At 43.3% G+C, this 22,971-nt stretch overlaps 1 protein-coding gene across 1 annotated transcript in view; it reads left to right on the top strand.

Annotated features, from left to right (window-relative positions):
• tecta (tectorin alpha) overlaps positions 1-22,971 on the top strand; it is a 65,644-nt gene that overhangs the window by 24,634 nt on the left and 18,039 nt on the right. The window contains exons 12-24 of the mRNA XM_083759509.1: positions 77-188; positions 13,431-13,667; positions 15,763-15,827; positions 15,977-16,116; positions 16,222-16,509; positions 16,638-16,775; positions 16,905-17,070; positions 17,263-17,675; positions 18,213-18,783; positions 18,927-19,534; positions 19,626-20,196; positions 20,774-21,408; positions 22,183-22,819. Coding sequence (XP_083615635.1) covers positions 77-188; positions 13,431-13,667; positions 15,763-15,827; positions 15,977-16,116; positions 16,222-16,509; positions 16,638-16,775; positions 16,905-17,070; positions 17,263-17,675; positions 18,213-18,783; positions 18,927-19,534; positions 19,626-20,196; positions 20,774-21,408; positions 22,183-22,819 — 4,581 coding nt within the window. The remainder of the gene's footprint in view (positions 1-76; positions 189-13,430; positions 13,668-15,762; positions 15,828-15,976; positions 16,117-16,221; positions 16,510-16,637; positions 16,776-16,904; positions 17,071-17,262; positions 17,676-18,212; positions 18,784-18,926; positions 19,535-19,625; positions 20,197-20,773; positions 21,409-22,182; positions 22,820-22,971) is intronic.

Here is a 22,971-nt window from a genome sequence, read left to right as displayed (position 1 = left end):
ACAAGGTGCTTTTCTTCATTCACAATTCTTCTTATTATCCTTAGCGTCTCAAGCGTCTGTGAGTGCCTCTTCTTAGCCAAACGTGTGATAGTGAGAGAACGGTTGTCTTACTGTGACCTTAACGTGCGGTGGACTGCCAGTCGATACGAGGGTCCCGTCTTCTGCTACTCGTCCCCGAATCGAGTCAGGTGGGTTTCCAGGTATATGTGCGGCTTTCCACTCGTCACTTGTTTATGGGGGGCACACACTCCCGTGTGTGCTTTCAGCCCCACTCCTACAAGACAGAATTGAGTTGCGGTACAAACAATCAAACAGTGAGTTTAGTTAGTGTCGAGGGATCCGGTACCGAGAGGAGTGTGGACTTACCATCCAGCGCCAAGCTGTCAACATAGACTGTCCGAGCGTTCTTGGGTGAACCAGCCAGTGTCAGGGCTAGGTTCAAGTGGCATTTATAAAGGGCGCGGCTGACAGGTTGCGGCTGTCGCTGATTGCTAATAGGGCGGCGGCCGCATTAGACGCAGCTGGTGTAGGATCGCACTGGGGTAATAATAATAATAACTAGAACTGCACTCTGTCGAGTGCATACTTGCTTGTTGCACACTAGTAGGCCATAAATGGCCAACTAGTGCGCAAGCAGAGCGCGCAAGTCCTTTCGACCGCTGTAAACTGTCAAATCTCAGTATCTCTGTGAAGGAACGTTTGAAATAATTTTTAGATGTAACTATTTGCTACCTACCTACTTTATGCATATAAACACCTAGTATTATTAAGTATGATTCAAGTTTCTATCTATATAAGTTTGGGTGAAGAGCTAGTCATACATATACACACCAAATGACCACAAATGACCATATTTCTTACGTCATCATTAAGAGCTAGTCATACATACAGTATACACACCACGTACTCTGGTCCCAGCAGATCAGGCACAATTTGCTATTTTATTTTTACTGATTATGTATATAGTATACGTATGACTAGCTCTAAATGATGACGTAAGAGATATGGTCATTTGTGGTCGTTTGGTCCCAGCAAAGCAGGCATATACTATATAGGCATATACTATATATAGTATATATATATATAGTATATAGGCATATACTATATACGTATACATATATACTATATAGAGTGTGTAGTTGTAAGTTGATTAGCGGTATACTGTGGTTACTTTGCGCCAAAAACCGTGACAGCTGTCCCGCCATTTGATGTTTATGCAAGAAAACAGCAAATCTGTGCCTGGTTTGCTGGGACCAAACGACCACAAATGACCATATTTCTTACGTCATCATTAAGAGCTAGTCATACATATACACACCACGTACTCTGGTCCCAGCAGATCAGGCACAATTTGCTATTTTATTTTTTACTGATTATGTATATAGTATACGTATGACTAGCTGTAAATGATGACGTAAGAAATATATATAGTATATATATATAGTATATAGGCATATACCGTATACATATATACTATATAGAGTGTGTAGTTGTACGTTGATTAGCGGTATACTGTGGTTACTTTGCGCCAAAAACTGTGACAGCTGTCCCGCCATTTGATGTTTATGCAAGAAAACAGCAAATCTGTGCCTGGTTTGCTGGGACCAAACGACCACAAATGACCATATTTCTTACGTCATCATTAAGAGCTAGTCATACATATACACACCACGTACTCTGGTCCCAGCAGATCAGGCACAATTTGCTATTTTATTTTTTACTGATTATGTATATAGTATACGTATGACTAGCTCTAAATGATGACATAAGAAATATATATAGTATATATATAGTATATAGGCATATACTATATACGTATACATATATACTCTATACTCTATACTGTATAAAGTGTGTAGTTGTAAGTTGATTAGCGGTATACTGTGGTTACTTTGTGCCAAAAACCGTGACAGCTGTCCCGCCATTTGATGTTTATGCAAGAAAACAGCAAATCTGTGCCTGGTTTGCTGGGACCAAACGACCACAAATGACCATATTTCTTACGTCATCATTAAGAGCTAGTCATACATATACACACCACGTACTCTGGTCCCAGCAGATCAGGCACAATTTGCTATTTTATTTTTACTGATTATGTATATAGTATACGTATGACTAGCTCTAAATGATGACGTAAGAAATATATATAGTATATATATAGTATATAGGCATATACTATATACGTATACATATATACTCTATACTCTATACTGTATAAAGTGTGTAGTTGTAAGTTGATTAGCGGTATACTGTGGTTACTTTGCGCCAAAAACCGTGACAGCTGTCCCGCCATTTGATGTTTATGCAAGAAAACAGCAAATCTGTGCCTGGTTTGCTGGGACCAAATGACCACAAATGACCATATTTCTTACGTCATCATTAAGAGCTAGTCATACATATACACACCACGTACTCTGGTCCCAGCAGATCAGGCACAATTTGCTATTTTATTTTTACTGATTATGTATATAGTATACGTATGACTAGCTCTAAATGATGACGTAAGAAATATGGTCATTTGTGGTCATTTGGTCCCAGCAAAACAGGCACAGATTTGATGTTTTTCTGCATAAACATTGAATGGCGGGACAGCTGTCATGGCGGAAGAGACCGGGCGAAAACATGCGCGCTCTGCTTGCGCAAGTAATAATAATAATAATAAACTTTATTTGTATAGCACCTTTCATACATAAATGCAGCTCAAAGTGCTTCACAGGGCAGGACACAAAAATATAATACAATAAAACACAAGTAGTTAAAATGATAGAACAATAGCAAAGAACAAAATTGAATATAAGAACATAAAATAAATAAAAACAAATAAAAACACCACATGCAGCAAATCAGTCAGGGCAGGGTAGGAACGTGCATAGTAAAACTCAACTAAAAGCAAGAGTGAAGAGGTGAGTCTTGAGTTGAGATTAAAAAATGTCTACAGAGGGTGCGTGTCTGAGCTCGAATGGGAGTTTATTCCAGGCTGTTGGGCCGTAGAAGCAAAAAGCTGCCTCACTTCAAGTAGGCCAGCATTGGAGGACCTGAGGGGGCGGTTAGGGACATATCTAGGTAGGCAGTCACGGAGGTACGGAGGTGCGAGACCATTGAGAGCTTTATAGACAAGTAAAATAAATTTAAAATCAATCCTAAAAACAACCGGAAGTAGTAGATGGCGTCTATGACACGTCCGTGGGCGGAGCGCGTCGGCGAGGTCGGCGTTTGTCTGGTTGTCATAGGAACGCGCCCCTTATTCTGGTGGTAGCGTGGCGAGACTCCACAATATGTATAGCATAGTATAGTACTATATATGTATAGTTTATATGTATAGTGTCATTATATAGATATGTTCTAGTTACGTTCTTAGCTTACGCATGTTTCATGATACATGCATTTTATATATGTGATGTATTCCCATGCCTTTTTGTTCTTGCTTAATGTAAGTCGCTCTGAATTAAGAGCGTCTGCTAAATGCCTAAATTGTAAATTGTGTGTGTGTGTGTGTGTGTGTGTGTGTGTGTGTGTGTGTGTGTGTGTGTGTGTCCGGTGTAACAGTGTAATACTGTAAAAACGGCCCCTGAAAGTTTCATTCAAATTGACCACTAAGGGTCACTATAGTTGCAAATAATTTAAAGTAAATTACAGTAAAATTACTGTCAAAATAACTGTTGAATCATGTGTGTACAATTAATTTCAAATCACCCAATCAGTTCTGCCATCAGTTCATTGGGGCATGAGTATGGTGAAAATGTTTGTCCAAACATCCCCAAACTAGGTTGATTCGCTGTGGAAATGTGTCCCTTTTTAAATTGGAACCGAACAGTAGGGGGGAAAGGACAGCCCAGCACAGATTTGGAACAGATTTGGCAGTAAATGAATTGTCGAATCATCATTATCTTTAAACTTGTAACAGTCCGTGTTGGCTTGAATCCCTGGGTTCATTAGAGGAACAGAAGTATCGGAGCTGTAATGAGTTAGGCAACATAAAACGTGTTTACCTAAAATGAGACAAATTGCGTTTAGGATTGGGATTGCCCTCTAAGACCCAGCGTTGCTTTTTAGCAACAATTTTATTTTATTTAATTACTAAATTATTATAATTTTTTTCTGTTCTTTTTTCACCTAAACGTCATCAGTGATGTTCATTGCAATGCCATTTCAATGCCATTGGTCATGATATTTGCATATAAATACCCCCCACAGAGGCTGAAATTCACACAAATTAAAAATGTCTGGACTCTGTGCGATTTTGAAATTGCTTTTAACCTAAGACTTTTGACCTTTACCCTAATAAAAGTAGGTACAATAATTGTAATATATGTTTTTTTGTGATCATTAGAATGTCTAGAACATGTTTTATTCATTATTGTGAAAGATATCCCCCAAATGTAAATTATGAATTTATTATATTATTATATAATTATTATATAATTATTATAAATTTTCCATCAAACTTTATTTTTTTATTTTTTTTAACATATGTTTTAGTGTCAGTCCTAGTAGTACAAAGTAGTAGTAAGGTTGAAATCTATTTTTTGCAAGTAGAAATTAATGCGGGTGTTAGAGGGTTAAAGGACTGTAGGCTACTGATGGTCTGACATGTAGAGTTTTTAGATACCTGTTGGATGCTGTTAATTTCAGTGCTGTGTTAAAATGATTCATGAACATGTCCATGACATTTTGCATTTTTTTCTCCACCAGGCCGAAGGCATGGGGAGAGAGTATGTTTTGCACTCCGTCCGTCCGTCCGTCCGTGTGTCCATGTGTCCGTGTGTCCGTGTGTCTGTGAACAGCTAATCTCCGGCACCGTTAAAACCCGGTCGATGCCAAATTTTGCACACACACTCCCTGGATGCCAACATGAACCTCTGCCCCACAATTTCCAGAACGGCCTGTTATAGCACCACCAGGAGGCCGACTTTTGAAAAACAATTCTTTTGATATTCCTCCTCCAGATTCTGTCCAAAAATCCCGCAAATCGTTACACACTATCTCTATAGTCATGTGTTCAAGATGGATCTGTCCGATATTTCATATTCCATCCTAATTGGCTAACATTGGCTTTCAAAGTTTGCAGGATTGGCCCTTTTGAAACAAACAAAAAGCCTCAAATCATGAACGCAGCATGCAATTTACGTGAAATCTTTCACAGACTTTCCTACTAGACTGAGGAATATATCCCACCCTTTTCACATTGGCCTATTATAGCACGACCAGGAGGCCATAACCTGACCTGGCCGGCTGGTGGAGACCTGTGCCCCGAGGGGCACTTTTTCTAGTTCAAATATATGTTGACACATAAGCCTGTGTCATACAAGCCTATTTTATCCTAAACTAGAAAAAGTATGTGAGTGTGTGAGTACAGGGTCTAATTAGGTTTTCCCCTTGTTGCACATCAGTCTGCATGCCTTTAAATCTGGTGTTGATCTACTGTATGCACATTATTACTTGCGCAAGCAGAGCGCGCAAGTAATGTGATCGGCCTGGTCCATTTGTCGTGACAGCCGTTCCGCCATTTCAGGACCCCCCCAGAAAAACATCAAATCTGTGCCCGTATTGCTGGACCAATGATGACGAAATGACCATATTTCTTACGTCATCATTTAGAGCTAGTCATACACGTATTTCTTACGTCATCATTTAGAGCTAGTCATACACGTATGTGTATGACTAGCTCTAAATGATGACGTAAGAAATATGGTCATTTCGTCATCATTGGTCCAGCAATACGGGCACAGATTTGATGTTTTTCTGGGGGGGTCCTGAAATGGCGGAACGGCTGTCACGGTTTTTGGACCAAAGTGACCACAGAATACCGCTAATCAACTTACAACTACACACTTTATACAGTATAGAGTATAGAGTATATATGTATACATATATAGTATATGCCTATATACTATATATATACTATATATATTTCTTACGTCATCATTTAGAGCTAGTCATACGTATACTATATACATAATCAATAAAAAATAATTTACCAAATTGTGCCTGATCTGCTGGGACCAGAGTACGTGGTGTGTATGTAAGAAATATGGTCATTTCGTCATCATTGGTCCAGCAATACGGGCACAGATTTGATGTATGACTAGCTCTAAATGATGACGTAAGAAATACGTGTATGACTAGCTCTAAATGATGACGTAAGAAATATGGTCATTTCGTCATCATTGATCCAGCAATACGGACACAGATTTGATGTTTTTCTGCGTAAGCCTCAAATGTGTGTGTATGTGTATGACTAGCTCTAAATGATGACGTAAGAAATACGTGTATGACTAGCTCTAAATGATGACGTAAGAAATATGGTCATTTCGTCATCATTGGTCCAGCAATACGGGCACAGATTTGATGTTTTTCTGGGGGGGTCCTGAAATGGCGGAACGGCTGTCACGGTTTTTGGACCAAAGTGACCACAGAATACCGCTAATCAACTTACAACTACACACTTTATACAGTATACTATATATATACTATATATATTTCTTACGTCATCATTTAGAGCTAGTCATACGTATACTATATACATAATCAATACAAAAATAATTTACCAAATTGTGCCTGATCTGCTGGGACTAGAGTACGTGGTGTGTATGTAAGAAATATGGTCATTTCGTCATCATTGGTCCAGCAATATGGGTACAGATTTGATGTATGACTAGCTCTAAATGATGACGTAAGAAATACGTGTATGACTAGCTCTAAATGATGACGTAAGAAATATGGTCATTTCGTCATCATTGATCCAACAGATTTGATGTTTTTCTGCGTAAGCCTCAAATGGCAGAACAGCTGTCACGGTTTTTGGACCAAAGTGACCACAGAATACCGCTAATCAACTTACAACTACACACTTTATACAGTATAGAGTATGGAGTATATATGTATACATATATAGTATGCCTATATACTATATATATTTCTTACGTCATCATTTAGAGCTAGTCATACACATACACACCACGTACTCTGGTCCCAGCAGATCAGGCACAATTTGGTATTTTATTTTTACTGATTATGTATATAGTATGATGACGTAAGAAATATGGTCATTTCGTCATCATTGGTCCAGCAATACGGGCACAGATTTGATGTTTTTCTGGGGGGGTCCTGAAATGGCGGAACAGCTGTCACGGTTTTTGGACCAAAGTGACCACAGAATACCGCTAATCAACTTACAACTACACACTTTATACAGTATAGAGTATAGAGTATATAGATATACGTATATAGTATATGCCTATATACGTATATAGATATTGTATAACTGCTCTCGATTTCATAAATACAATAAAGAAACGGAAAAGGAAAAACACTTCCGTGCTGAGTTAATGTTGTATTTACCCTGGCGAAACGAAGAGGATGATCTAATAAGTGAATACATTAATTATGAAAATCATTATAATGCCAAGATTGATGTCATTTTCAAAAATGAGAAGAAATACAGTATAAATCCAGAAGCAATAGATGCAGCTATAAGGAACCTTGAAACTAATGGTCCACCGGAACATGCTTGGGAAAATATCGCTCCTTGTACGGAACACGAAGAAATACTTATACGAAAAGAGGATGAAGAGACGGAACGAGAAATAAGTCAAGAGGACCTGGATGCTAACACAGAACTTGTATCTAGAAATCAAAGACACTACACAAGGGATCTTTTCAAACAAGAAGTTAGGAGAGATATATTATCTCATCAAGAATATTGTAAAATGATGAGATCATTGAACCAGAAACAAAAACAATTAATGGATTTCCATCGTCAATGGTGTAAAAATACAGTTATTGATTTAAAGGAAGGAAAGAAAACTGTCCCATATCACATCTTCCTTAGTGGATCAGGTGGGGTAGGAAAGAGTCAACTTATTAAACTGATCCATTACGACTGCATGAGATTATTCAAAACAGCCAACTTCATAAAACCTGATGACACTATTTCTATGATTACGGCATCGACGGGAATAGCAGCTTTCAATATTAGAGGTGTGACACTCCATTCAGCTTTATCTTTAAAATCACCGAGATTTGGAAATTCTTTCTTACCACTGAATCAAGAAAAGGTAGCATTACTAGAAAATTCCTTACAAAATCTGCAATTATTAATTATAGATGAAATTTCTATGATTGGTGCAGACATTTTTCTCCAAGTACACAAACGATTGAGTCAAATTAAAGGCACAAATGTTATGGAAAATGGCTCAAAGGTACAAGAACCATTTGGCAATGTATCTATTTTAGCTGTTGGAGATCTATTCCAATTACCACCAGTAATGCAAAAATACATCTTTCAAGGTACAAGTAATGCAATGGCAAATATATGTGGTAATGGATGGGATTCATTTAAATTGTTGGAACTTAATGAAGTAATGCGCCAGAAAGATGATTTGAACTTTGCTGTAATGTTGAATCGAGTCAGAGAAGGAAAAATAACAGATGAGGATATCCAACAGTTACAATCAAGAGAAATAAATGCTAATGCTGATAATTACCCAGAAGATGCACTTCATGTGTTTGCAGAGAATAAATCTGTCGATGAACACAATAACTACAAACTTGAAAAATTGAATATTACTATTTATCATATAAAGACAGAAGATAGTAGAAAAGATAAAGACACACGACTATTTGATCTGGATTGCACAAATAGGAAACTATCACAAACAGGAGGTTTACCAACTACACTCAGTATAGCAATTGGTGCACAAGTGATGTTGACTACTAATGTAATGGTATCTGATGGATTAGTCAACGGTATCAGAGGATTTGTTGAGTATATTGACTTTGGGAAAAACGGCACGTATGTTACAGTAATACTCGTTAAATTAATGCGAAGGCTAATAGTAACTATAAAAAATATCCAGAAGCAGTTCCAATTTACAGACATGAAGCTATCATTTTCCATGGAGGCAGAAAAACAGGATCAACAAATAGATTTCAATTCCCGTTGACATTAGCTTGGGGATTAACTATTCATAAGGTCCAAGGTTTAACTATACAAGAGATTGTCGTATCTATGAAGGGCTCACATTTTAACCCGGTACAAGCCTATGTAGCATTCAGCAGAGTGAAAAGGATAAAAGATCTATATATACTTGACTTTAATCCTAAGAAGATCAAAGTAGATAAGAATGTAGAGAGAGAAATGATACGATTACGACAATCACCTCTTGAAAATCCTAATATACGTAAGATAACTCAATTACCATTAAAACATTCATTAAATATTGGATTATTGAACGTCAGAGGTTATCTACCACATTTAGAAGATATAAACTCAGATTCCCAACTCGAAATGTTGGATCTAATAGCTTTTACTGAAACACACTTAAAGAAAAATAATAACATTACTTTTAAATTAAAAACAACGAACAGGAATTACAATACAATGAGGAATGACAGAGAAAAATATATAGGTGGGAGAGTTATGTTTGCTATAAAAGAAGATATTTCCATTGAAAGAATTCCAACTGAAAGCAGGATATTAGAGAAAGTAGAACATATATGTATACATGTAAAAGATAAAAATCTATATATCATTCTTATGTACAGATCACCTAAAACAGACCTTTCAAAATTAAACACATTTCTCGAAAACATGGTAAAGTATATATCATCTCCGACTTCTGCAATTTTGATAATAGGAGATTTCAATGAAGACCATAATACTGAGATAGAAAGAAGTATAAAGACCTACATGTCAAAATTAGGCTTTAAACAATTCAATACAAATCCAACTACAGATTACGGAAATATTTTAGATCATGTATATTTTAACAAATGTGAAAGTATTATTATAGAAATTGAAGTTAGAGACACATATTACTCTGACCATGATTTAGTATTAATATCACTATAGTCCAACATGAAATAGATTTAAAATTAAAATTACATTTTTAATTCAGTTTATATACTTTTTTTTATAGGCGTTTACATACATAAATTAGATAGGTAGTAAATAGTTACACCTAATAATTACACATTTCAAATGTTCCTTCACAGAGATATTGAGATTCCACCGTTTACAGAAAAAGTATACTGTATAACATATTTTAATTCAGTTTATATACCTTTTTTTTTCAACACATATAAATGATTTATTTGTCTCTAAAAAACAAAAAAGGGATCCAGAATATATCTACAACAATAAAACAGTATTTATTATATAGATAGAAACTAGAATCATACTTAATACTAAATGTTTACATTTAGTAGGTAGCAAATAATTACATCTAAACATTAATCATTTCAAACGTTCGTTCACAGAGATACTGAGATTTGACAGTTTACAGCGGGCGAAAACATTACATGCGCGCTCTGCTTGCGCACTAGTTGGCCATTTATGGCCTACTAGTGTGCAACAAGCAAGTATGCACTCGACAGAGTGCAGTTCTAGTTCATCATGTTACACCAGTACTGTACAAATCAAGGCTTTTCACATGTTTCATGAATTCGACGTTGGTCTTACACAAAATAGGGGACAGATACCCATCTAGAGATGTGCAGGACTTAATGTGAAAAGACGTTTCCAAAGTGCTCTGTTGTTCTGATTCTGAAATGGGACCAAACCTTTGATTTTATTTTATTTTTAACAAACACAAACTTATAACTGTAAATTCCAGTCTGTTAAATGTGAAGCAAAATAGGAATACACAAAAACATAGTAGAAATGTAAGTAGAGTAATCATGGCAAAAGGAAAACGAGAGACAAAACAGCGCCCTCTTTTCGGAGTCAACAGTCTGTCTCGAGAGACTATACCCGTTGAGTAATGCTCTCGGGGAGCCAGCAAAGTGGCTTCAAGTTGACACATTCCTGAACTCCACAAACCACTGCTGCTCCAACTAACCAGTTGATGCAGAACAATTGCATGCGATAGACTTGTCTATACACGCTATTGGCATTTCTGGTGCCTTGTTCTGAAGAGTAATTTACTACAGTCAGTCAGGACTCAGGACAACCTCCACCTGGGTCCAGTGTATGCCACAAATGGCCATTGCAGCATCTTTGATGTAAACTGCTAAATGGTAAATGGTGCATTTAATACAGAGCTTGTGCATTACATTCACCCATTCACACACACATTCATACACCGATGGCGGCGGAAACCATGCAAGGCACCAACCAGTACATCAGGAGCAATTAGGTGTTCAGAGTCTTGCTCAAGGACACTTCCGACACTGACTCTGAGAGCCCTCAGCCCGGGTTCGAGCTGGCGACCTGGCGACCAATGATTGTAGATGACCACTTCACACGAAGTTTAGTGTGAGGTTAGGAGATGAACATGCTAGAGGGTGGAGTGATGCGGTGGGTGACTAGTGTCATTCGCTAACACCTCCCTGCATCCGCGCACGACCCTGTCTGAGTAGCAGATATACTGATCTGCCCCATTGCATTATGAAGTGGGACCGGGGGCAGGGAAGCCTGAACGGGTTCTTTTGTGTGCTGGGTTGAAGGAAGTCATTCGGGGTCTAATGTGGTTTGGGTTACCTGAAGGAGATTTTCACAATGTGAGCAAGAAAAGGAGGAGAGGAGGGCAGGGCAAGGCCAACTGCTGGGCATAGAGGGGAAGGTTTGAGAGGTTGAATTAAGAGTGGCCGCTCCGGGGATTAGGTGACTGCCGAACTGAGCTCACCTGGAAACCAGTCCAGATTCTTCTTTGTCAAGGTCAGGCTTGATGAATTCTCCAGAACCTACAAAGGCTGGATAGCCTTAACCCCTGTTCCCACACAGAAGCTGTTGATGTAATGCTGGCGTTCCAGTATATTGTGAAAAACATCAGTCCGTGTCAGACATTTTCTTTATTTCTATATTCAGTTATTTATTATTATTATTATTGTTTATTTTCTCTTTAGAATCAATCAAGTACATATTGAAATAATATAACGCCAGTGCCGCTATTTTTAGCAATGGGAGCTGGTCATTTTAAAGTAAAAAACACCCCTGCTGTAAGAAGTCATAGTGCATAATGCATACTGTGTGGTTTCAGCCATTTTTAAGGCATGGAAAAGTGAGACAGTTTAAAGTTGGAAAAACGTACTTTCTCAAATTACTCTCCTCATTCCAAGTGAGTGAGCCCAATGGACGAGAGAGAGAGAGAGAGAGAGAGAGAGAGAGAGAGAGAGAGAGAGAGAGAAGGGAAGAGAAGAGAGATGGACTGTTAACTTCCCTATCGTGTTCTCATCACCCTGTCGGAGAGTGTCGATGAGGGAGGAGGGGTTCAACTGAGGAAACGCAGTAATGCGCCTCATCTCCATCTTTCCCACTTCTTTATCCTATATGCAGTATTCCCTGAAACACACCATCTGTTATGCAGGACGACCCTTGGCCAGGAAGGGACTGTACGTCCTACTGTATGTGACTATTTCTTTTCCGGGTCCACCTCCTTTGTGTTTTTCTCTCTTTCACAAGTTGGTTAAAGGTATGTGTGCATTTACACAACAAGACATGGGTGGTATAAAAGAACTCTCCACAGAGAGCCCCTGCACTTGTTAATGGGAGCCCGGGGTCTGCCCTCCGTCCAGTAGCCTTTTACACGTCGTGCCCTTCCCCTCCTCTCCAGTTACGTCCACTGTCCCCCTGGAACAAAGACCCAACTGACTCCCATCTCCTTCCCAGACCCGTATCAGCCTGGAATCGCCTGAGATTTGCCCTGGGTATCACACCACAATCTATGGAAATGAAGTTTCTTCTATGTCCTTGTAAATGAGGCTGTTCCTAATTAAAAAAAAGAGCGAGTGTTCAGTTGTGACCTAAGTGACTCATGTTAATTCCGTAACCCTACCTACCTCTGCACTTGAAAAGCAGGTGGTTTTAGTGTGTATGTGTGTCACTGTTTTTTTGTCCATAAATGCCCCAGAGTGAGACTGTACTACTTTAGGTTGGTCAGGTGCCTCGGTGAGTGTTTATGGCTGTAGTGTACCGGGAAAGACTCTTATCACAGCACGATCAAACGGCCTAATCCAAACGTTTGACATTTGTATTCTGAAATGTCCTTTGTCCACAACATTGTACTTCTGAAATGAAAACAGTTCTTATTATGATATCATCCATAACTTTGGTGTTTTCTCTCCCTCAGCTTCCAGGATCTTTCTCTTGCTTCTTCTGCTTCTTACATTCCTCTGTTTCCACTCCCACCCTCCCCCCCCCCCCCCCCCCCCTCACACAGTCAGTCGTACTCTCAAAATCTCCCTCCCCTCCCATCCCTTATACTCCTCTACCTACAGTACTTCCCCTTCTCCAAACACTGATCTCAGATTAACTTGAACACTATCCCTGGTAAAGTTTGCACCTGCTTCTTAAGGCAGGTTCGCTCCAGAGCTTCAGCCGAGGCGTTTCACCCTCTCGTTTGTCTTTATTTTCACTCTTTTTGTTAACGGAACCACTTCGGTCCCCTTCCTTTTTCATAAGCGGTCACGCGCCTGTCCTGTCCTGCCAGGCTTTGGCTGCCCTGTGGACCGCTGTTATCTCTGTTGATCACTCCAAGGATTTGGGACGAGAAGTTCTCCGTCGTCCTCCGTCTGGACAACCAGTCCCCCACCCCCTTCTCCTCCCATCAGTTCAGTGACTGCCGCCGCCCCCATCCATCCACCCACCCACCCACCCTCTGCTTTCTCTCTGCCCCCACCGCCCGTGGATGGTTCTGGATGGAACACAGCTCTGTGGAGGCAGCCTGGTGAGAGTGGTGAGGTGCTAGATGTCCATCTTCTGAAGGCAGGTGAGTGCAGCATCTCTCCATCAACTCAATCTGCTTTTGGCACTTGTAGGGAACTGTCACTGCCGACACTTCCCACTAGTATTATTGTCATTCTTTAATAGGTGAATTAATGCATGAACATATAGGGGAGATGTTCTTGAGCGTAATAAAAAATACGAAGTTACAATTTGTATTGTCAATATGTGACAATATACATTTTACTGGTGAATCTGTGGGTGCAGATACTTTCAGTTTGTCTTTGCTGCATGTGTACTTTTGTCACTGTACTAACTAGAACACTAATTAGTACTATAATCAGATAGATTTTCAGTGATTTATTCTATACAGTAATCTATAAGGCGAAAGAGATTACAGTTTGCTAATGGTATGTAAACATATATGCTGAATAGATGTTTGGGATATTAAGTTTCCCAAGTCCCCATGTCCCAAGTCAAGTGTGGTTGGTATTTACATTGTTGAATTGACAGTGGATGCGGCAGTGAATGGATTATCTTTGGGCTGAGGCCACTGCCGTCTTGTATGTCCCATATATGTCCCAGAGTGTGACCCCAGAGGGAAACAAGTGTTCAGGGTGCTTGTTCAGGTTTTACATGAAGTCCCCCATTATCTAAATTGTCATGTTGACAATGCATAGAGTACATGTCTGTCACATAAGATGTGGGGGTGGGTGTGGACGGGGATAAGGGACCGGGGGCTGTGTAGAAGTCAAGATAACAATTGTGGCAATCTCTCTGTTGCTATAGTAGGATGACAGCGCGATGACAATACCCCGCTCCTCTTTCACCAGCGTCCACTAACCCTGGCACACCTGAGCACAATTTACCATCACACTGAATGCTATTCACACGCCGCACAGAAGACATGGACATTTGAGAGAGGAGATTCCAATTTGCCTTGTATCAACAGCGCTATAATGTTACACATCAAGCCTCTGATCTGACTGGATCCTTATCACACTCTTTCTTTAGGCTATTTGTATCGGAATTTTATAGAATTGTTCATTTAAAAGCATATTCATGTGCATTTTGCAATTAGTAAACCTATACATTAATTTATGATTCATATTTTGTAAACAAGTCTATTGGAACTTCAACAGCATCCCATGATGAGTGAGTCTCAAGTGCTTCAGGCCAGAGTTTTAGAAGGAAACTTTTCAAAGCACTAAAAAGGTTGACCCTGAGCACTGTAATTACACCAAATCACTCAACTGTCACAGGCGCTTAACTGTAAAAGGTTACGTTGACATGTGACACGTCAAGTGTGTTAAACTGGAACGTTCAACACACTTGATTCATGCCCCACTTTTCTGTCACCGCTGATTTTCGTTCTGTTCGATTAAACATGGCCAAATTCCTAACGTTATTATAGTGACCGCCAACTTGGCATTTATGCGACGGTTTGGCAAAGGGATGTCTGCCAGGCTAGGCACAGATCGGCCCAAAGGGCCACGGCAAAGACCTCTGCAATTCAAACCTACTCACTTAAAGCCATTAGTGCCCTTGTGTTTATGCTCCTCTTCCTTTAGCCAACAAGGCATGGATGGCTCCCAAATAGAAGTGGTAATTAGGTCCTAAGCAGCTCCCGTCCTCAGACACAGAGACGCTGGAGTCGTGTGGGTCAGCTGGGTAGGCTGCCGGGAACCGTGGCACAGAGAGGCCCCTAGACCACTGTGTCCACTCACATGGGATCGTAAGGCGAATGTGATCCTGACACATTGTTCTGGCATGCATAATAGGGCCTTTTCAGCGCTTCTCAGGGGAGACCTGGGAGCCTGATCTTAAAGAAGTTACGTGACGTTGGCTTGATGGCTCACCCTCCTCTGTACTTTGGTCCAGCACACTCGCATGTACGAGAAGCCGCTCGATGACTCACTTATGTCGGCATGTACGCAATACGAATAAAGTCGATAGGATTGTGAATGGAACTTTAGCTGCTCTGATTGATCGTGGCAGTGTGACTCGGAATGTGAGGAAGTGACATCATGGCTAGCCCTAAAGCTTGGGTCACTCCCGCTCATATCATGAACTCCTTTTCTCCTCTCCCTTGTTTTCAGGATGGTCAGGCCAGGCAGTCCACTTATACTGTTGCACCTCCTCAGCATCTTCACCCAGACAGCAGGTACAAGTAAGTCAATTTGTAAATGTCCCATATATCACTGGCAATGAATTTCAACCATGTTCTTTCACAAGCCAGTTCCTTATCATGTTATGCCCAGTGGATGCTACTATTGGCTCTATCTTCAAAACTGCTACCTCCTCCTCATTTAGCTAGCCCTGAGGAGGTCCTGTACCCCTATGGACCTGCCGCCAGGGATCTCGAAACCCCCAAGATGGATGATGGGAGTTCTCCTGAAATCCTCATCCAAATTCCGTTCATCTACTTCAACAGCCCCTACCGCTCTATCTTTGTAAGGCTTGATTCAACCCATCACATTATCCATAATTACCTTTTTGACCTCTCTACCTGAGGTAGTAAAAGGTAAAAGCACATCTCTCCCTCTTTCCGTTCACAGGTCAACAACAATGGCGTCATCTCCTTCAATGTGCAGGTGAGCCAGTTCACACCGGAGGCCTTCCCTCTGAGTGACAGCAGGTCATTCATTTCACCACTATGGGCAGATGTGCACAATGGCATCCGGGGAGACGTGTACTACCGTGAGAGCACTGAACCAGACATTCTAGAGAAAGCTACGCATGATCTCCGCAGATACTTCAGGAACATGCCCAACTTCACAGCCACATGGATTTTTATTGCAACATGGCACCAGGTCACTTTCTACGGAGGCAGCCAGACAACTCCGGTAAAGTACAGATGTAGACCCTTACGGGTCCACTTGGGTAAAGTTTTACACTCATTGTTAGGTTATTATACTGAACATAACAGAATGCCGTTACTTTGCTGAAGCTGTCTTTATTCTCATGTCAAAAGGTAAATACGTTCCAGTCAGTCCTCATCTCAGATGGTGTGGCGTTCTTCTCCATGTTCAACTATGGAGAAATCACATGGAGCACAGGGACTGCCAGTGGAGGAGATCCCTTAACCGGCCTGGGAGGGACGACTGCGCAGGTATTCTAACGACACCCCAAGGTCACATCCCTCTTAGCGTAAATCACATTGCTTTTCATTTGTCTTCTACTTAAACGTGGAAATTGCAAACAACCTTTTCAACATAATGTTACCCTCACAACTTTTCAGTCAGGTTTCAATGGAGGAGATGTCGGACACTTCTTCAACTTGCCTGGATCGCGGTCCAATGATATGGTGAACATTGAACAGACAACAAACGTGAATCTCCCTGGCCGTTGGCTGTTCCGCATAGATACTGATCTGATCGACCCCGCCAATGGCTGCAGTTACAATGGTACATTGTGTGTGTGTGTGTGTGTGTGTGTGTGTGTGTGTGTGTGTGTGTGTGTGTGTGTGCGTGCGAGTGTGTGTGTGTGTGTGTGTGCGTGTGTGCGTGCGTGCGTGCGCGCGCAGGGTGGGGTGGGTGGCTTTTGAGAATCACTGGTGTAGATATAAAGCCTTGTCCTTCCATGGCTTCCTTTCTCAGGGCGTTATTACAGACGTGGGGAGATCTTCTGGCTGTCCGACCAGTGTACCCAGCGATGCCGCTGTCTCGACACGAACAACGAGGTGCTCTGCCAGGAGGCGCCGTGCGGGCAGCTGGAGACGTGTGAACAGCAGGAGGGGGCCTTCTACTGTCAGCCGACGCGCACCAGCACCTGCGTGGTCTTTGGCGACCCTCACTACCACACCTTCGACGGCTTCCTCTACCACTTCCAGGGCACCTGCTCCTACCTGCTGGCGAGGCCCTGCTGGGAGGTGCCGGGGTTGCCCTTCTTCAGTGTGGAGGCCAAGAACGAAAACCGCGGGGTCGCCGCCGTGTCCTGGCTCCGAGACGTCACGGTGGAAGTGTACGGTCACACTATCACGCTGCCCAAGGGCAGCCTGGGTGCTGTCCAGGTCAGAGGCTGTGGTCTGTAGTCCCGGTGATGAGGGGGAAACGCTTGAAAGTAAACCAAGGAGAGAAAACCTTCTTTAGCATTAAGTCAAAGGGGGACTACATTGATTATCATGGCGTGGCTCTGAAGGAGGTGACCAGTCTAGAAGAGGGTGTGTGTGTGTGTGTGTGTGTGTGTGTGTGTGTGTGTGTGTGTGTGTGTGTGTGTGTGTGTGTGTGTGTGTGTGTGTGTGTGTGTGTGTGTGTGTGTGAGTGTGTGCGTGTGAGCTTGCGTGCGTGCGAGCGTGCGTGCGTGCGTATGTTTGTTTTTTGTTTAATATTGTAATGGAAGTCAATGGCACTCTGATTAAACCATAGCACCCTCTTAGGCATAGAACATAATGGACATTTCACGTCATTTTCACAACAGAACCGTATGACTTGGAAGGACGTTTTCAGTTCACATCAGCTTTCAAACATTTCTCCCTCATGATCCTCTTAAATGTGCATGTATGCTAAACACTGCCTTCCTGAACGTCCCACTTTGTTTCTCTTGCTAGGTGGATGGTCTGATTAAAACCTTGCCAGTCCAGCTCCAGCTCGGCGCCATCAAGGTTTACCAGTCCGGGGTGGCCATAGCATTGGAAACCGACTTTGGGCTGTTGGTGACTTACGATGGACAACACTATGCATCCATCTCCTTACCCAGTTCATACTTCAACAACACCTGTGGTCTCTGTGGTAACTATAACGACGACCCTGCCGACGACCCTGTACTGCCTGACGGGTCGCTGGCGGAGAGTGTGGTGGAGCTAGGGGGGAGCTGGCGTGTGGAGGACGAGGACTGGAAGTGCACCGATGGCTGCGCCCAAAACTGCAGCGTTTGTGAGCCTGCCCTGGAGGCCTTTTACTTTCGTCCTGACTACTGTGGCCTCATAAACAAAACCGACGGGCCTTTCAGGGACTGCAGAGCGGTGGTGGACCCCACGGCCTTCGTCTACAGCTGTGTATATGACATGTGTAGCCACAGGGACAACATCACCACACTCTGCCAGGCCATCCAGGCCTACGCACTGGCCTGCCAGGCCCTGGGCGTCACCATACGGCCCTGGAGAACTCGCACCTTCTGTGGTGGGTTATCAATGCGATTATTGATTTATATATATAATAATAATACTATTTATTTCTCTTTTTGTTGGATTCAGTTTGAATGCTGCTGTTAACTACTTTGGCTAATTGTTATCATGTAATTTCCATTTCTCTCATTGGCTCAGCCCTGCCGTGCCCAGAGTTCAGCCGCTATGAGGTGTGCACGAGTGCCTGCCCCGCCTCCTGCTCAGACCTCACCTCTCAGCTGTACTGTGCCCACCCTTGTACTGAGGGATGCCAATGCCACACAGGTTATGTCCTGAGTGGCAGCCGCTGTGTACGACGTGAGAACTGTGGCTGTGAATATAATGGCCTCTATTACCCCCGTAACGACACTTTCTGGGTGGGCGCTAATGGCGAAGGAGCCGATTGTACCCTCCGCTGCAACTGTGGGCCTAATGGGGAGGTATCCTGCTTCAACGACTCCTGTAAGGAGCCAGAGGTGTGCATGGCTGAGGATGGAATGCTGGGTTGCTACCCTCGCAAGGAGGGACTGTGTTCTATCACGCAGAACCTAGTGGCGTCGACCTTTGATGGCGGCTCCGTGCCCTTCACAGAAGACAGCTCCTACTTTCTGCTCAAGTTGTGCGGGCGAGTGCCAGTCAACGGGTCAGTCGTGGAGGTGAAAATGAGCCGGCGGACATCGAGCAGGGGTCCCTTGTGGAAGAGGCCTATTTTGGTTCGGATGGCTAATCTAGAGGCTCAAATTGGAGGCTTTTTTGATGTCGTCAAGGTTAGTGTTTAGGGTGAAACATCTTTACTTTGTGGGCTCTTCTAGATTCCAGTTGCTAAATTATTACAACCTTCTTTTTTTGGCATTGTAGTTGAACGATGAAGCTGTGGTGTTGCCGTATGTCCACCCACTGGAGATAATGATGATCTACAGAGCTCCAGGCAATGCCACAGTGGTGGAGATCAAGAATCTGCTTCGTGTCCGCTACACACGCCAGGGACTTCTCAACATCTCCATCTCCACCATCTACTACAACGTCACCTGCGGCTTGTGCGGCGTCTTCAACGGCAACACCACCGATGACCTCCGACTGCCCAATGGCCGCCAGGCGGAGTCCGCTGAGCAGTTCATGGAGGGATGGAAATCCCTCGCCGATGACCTCACGTGCAACGGCGACTGCGACGAGCTCTATCGAATGTGCACGGACCTTCGTGTGTACCAGAGCCCCTGGTTGTGTGGCATCGTCAATGACCCGGGGAACAGTACCTTCCTGGATTGTCACACAGCAGTCAACCCCTCGCCGTTCTTCAGGAATTGCCTGTATAACATGTGTGTGAAGCAGGGCAACCGCTCAGCCCTGTGCTCTGCCCTGGAGTCATACGCCACTGCCTGCAAGGATGCTCAGGTGGGCCTGTCTTCCTGGAGGACTGCCACCAACTGCCGTGAGTATATATACACTCCGCAATGGGCACTATGCACACACGCCATTTTGGAAACTTGGGCCCCTTCCCTACTTCCTTCACAGGTGTTATCGCTGATACTAGTTAGTGGAAGGCTCTGTTCCATTCTGGTCAAACAGAGTCAGGGTGATGCTATTGTGCGTGTTGGCTCACTGGAAACACTCTGCTACATCAGTGGGTCTCAAAGTGTCCTTGAGAGGGTTTCAAATCGGCCTGTATGGGTCCATTTGGTTCCATTTGTACATTCTTATTATGAGTTATGGGGGTGCTTTGAAAAACCACTGACACTAAATGGAACAGAACCTTTAGTAGCATTGGTAACATCTGAAGGAAGTAGGGACACAGCACTGAAGTACAGTAGGAAGAGTTATTATGTGTGTGCATATAGCCTATTATGTACAGTACACTCTGATGGGATGCATTGATGATTCGTTTTAAATGAAACCTCAGTGAAACATCAGAAAATGAAACATTTGTCTCATTTAGGACTAACAACGCTGGCTTCTGTTGGTCTCTCTCTCTCCTAAGTTTCACTTTTATTTCCCCGTCTTTACTGCAGCCCTGCCCTGTTCGGAGAACAGCCACTTTGATGAGTGCACCACCGCCTGCCCGCTGACCTGCACCAACCTGGACGAGCCTGTGGAACCGTGTCTACTGCCCTGCCAGGAGGGCTGCCAGTGCGAGGAGGGCTTTGCCCTGCAAGGCGCTTTGTGTGTGGCGCGCAGCGACTGCGGCTGCATTAGCCACGGACGGCACCTGGCTACCAACCAAACGTTCTGGACTGACTGGGAGTGCCAGGAACGCTGCTACTGCAATGGTTCCGACAACAGCGTCTACTGCACGCTCGCACCCTGCCCACCCGAGGAGTACTGCCAGGAGAGAGAGGGTCTCTACATCTGCGGGCCGCGCACCGAGACACTCTGCGTGGCGGCCGGTTACGGACACTTCCTGCCCATTGATGGCATACCGTTTGAACTGCATAGCTCCTGCCCTCTGAGGATGGCCACCAGCAGATGTGAGGATGAGGAGGAGGATGGGGATCACAGGACGATCATTGGGACCGTGCCTCAGTTCAATCTCGCTGTCCGCAATGAGGAGAGAGACACAGGCCAGGCAATATGGGTGAGGGGCTTCGTTTTGGAGGTCTATGGCTATGAGATCGAAGTGGTGCGGAGCTACAAGAACACTGTTACGGTGAGTCTTGATTTTTGAATATTTTCATGACTGGATCAAGCTGAAATCAGAAAAGCTCATGCAAGACTTCCACATGCCTTATTCGCGCTTATTTCTCTGGCTGAGTTGTGAAGGTCAGCGTTGTTGCATGTGCAAGGGGGAGTTATTTCTAATCAAGCCGATAGAATAACCAGGCAGAGGGTGAATTCCTCTTTGATTGGCTTAAGGTGTATCTGATTTCAATGGGCATCTTTTAACAGGCTGGATTTGGCTCAGACCAAACCCTGACCCTGAGCGACATTTGGAATGGGTTCACAAACTGATTCAAAGATCTGAGGAGAGACACACACACACACACACACACACGCATGCACGCACGCGCGCACACACACAAACACACACACACACACACGCACGCACTCATGCATGCACGCACACACGCACGCACACACACATGCACGCACACACACACGCACACACACACACACACACACACACACACACACACACACACAATCCAATTCACGTTTATTTAGCCATAGAGATTATACATATTTAACATGACATATATAACATGACAGTATCCAAACACAGACACAAACTTAAGGTCATAAATGAAAAAAATCACATACACACGTACGTGCATATACAGTAGCATAGCATAGTGCATAGTCACACATCCTCTCATTCCTTTGAAACATTTCAATCATATAAATTATGCAAGTGAATGCAATAGTGCATTGATTCAGAAATCAGAAGGATTCAAAGTATGCACTAACCTCTCTCTGCCTGTAGGTGAATAAGGAACGTCTGTACGTCCCCCTGAAGCTGGGACTTGGGAAAGTCAACATCACCACCATGGGCATGCAACTGATTCTGGAGACAGACTTTGGCCTGAAGGTGGCCTTCGACTGGAACACGCTGCTCTTGCTTACCATGACCCGCAACCTCTCCGACAACTCCTGCGGCCTCTGCCAGGGCATGCCGTTGTCACCTCCCTCCCTCACGACCACTGACTGGGGCATGGTCTGGGCAGAGAGGGAGACCTTCTGCCAGGTAGGCTGCGGAGACGCCTGCCCGCGCTGCGGCCTGGGAGAGAGAAATGGGCCGGCCATCGACAATGGCAACATGATCGGGGTCAATGATAATGTCGACCCACCGACCATCTTACGCTTTCACATCGGGGATGGATTGTATGTGTATGTTGAGCCGGAGGCCGTCAGGCTTTGTGGACTGATCGTGGATCGAGGAGGTATTTTTGCACGCTGCCACAGTAAGGTGCCGCCGGCGTTCTTCTATCAGAGTTGCCTGCAGGACACCTGTCTGGACATGGGCGCACAGGACACCACCTGCAACTGGCTGCAGATATATGCCGGTACCTGCCAGACACAAGGGGTGGCCATTATTGGCTGGCGGACCGACACGCCTTGTGGTGAGCACGCGTTTGGGCTCAGCCTAATGTGAGGATGTAGAACTATACGGTACTATTAGTGTTCATTTCACTCACAGTTCACTGCTCTAATGAAGGAAACATCTGAGAAAATGGGGGATACATAAATATGATCATATTTGTGGTGTGCTGGT

This window comes from Protomyctophum parallelum (genome assembly GCF_964188405.1).
Source record: "Protomyctophum parallelum genome assembly, chromosome: 1".
Classification (NCBI taxonomy): domain Eukaryota; kingdom Metazoa; phylum Chordata; class Actinopteri; order Myctophiformes; family Myctophidae; genus Protomyctophum; species Protomyctophum parallelum.
This window is presented reverse-complemented; position numbering and strand designations above follow the sequence as displayed.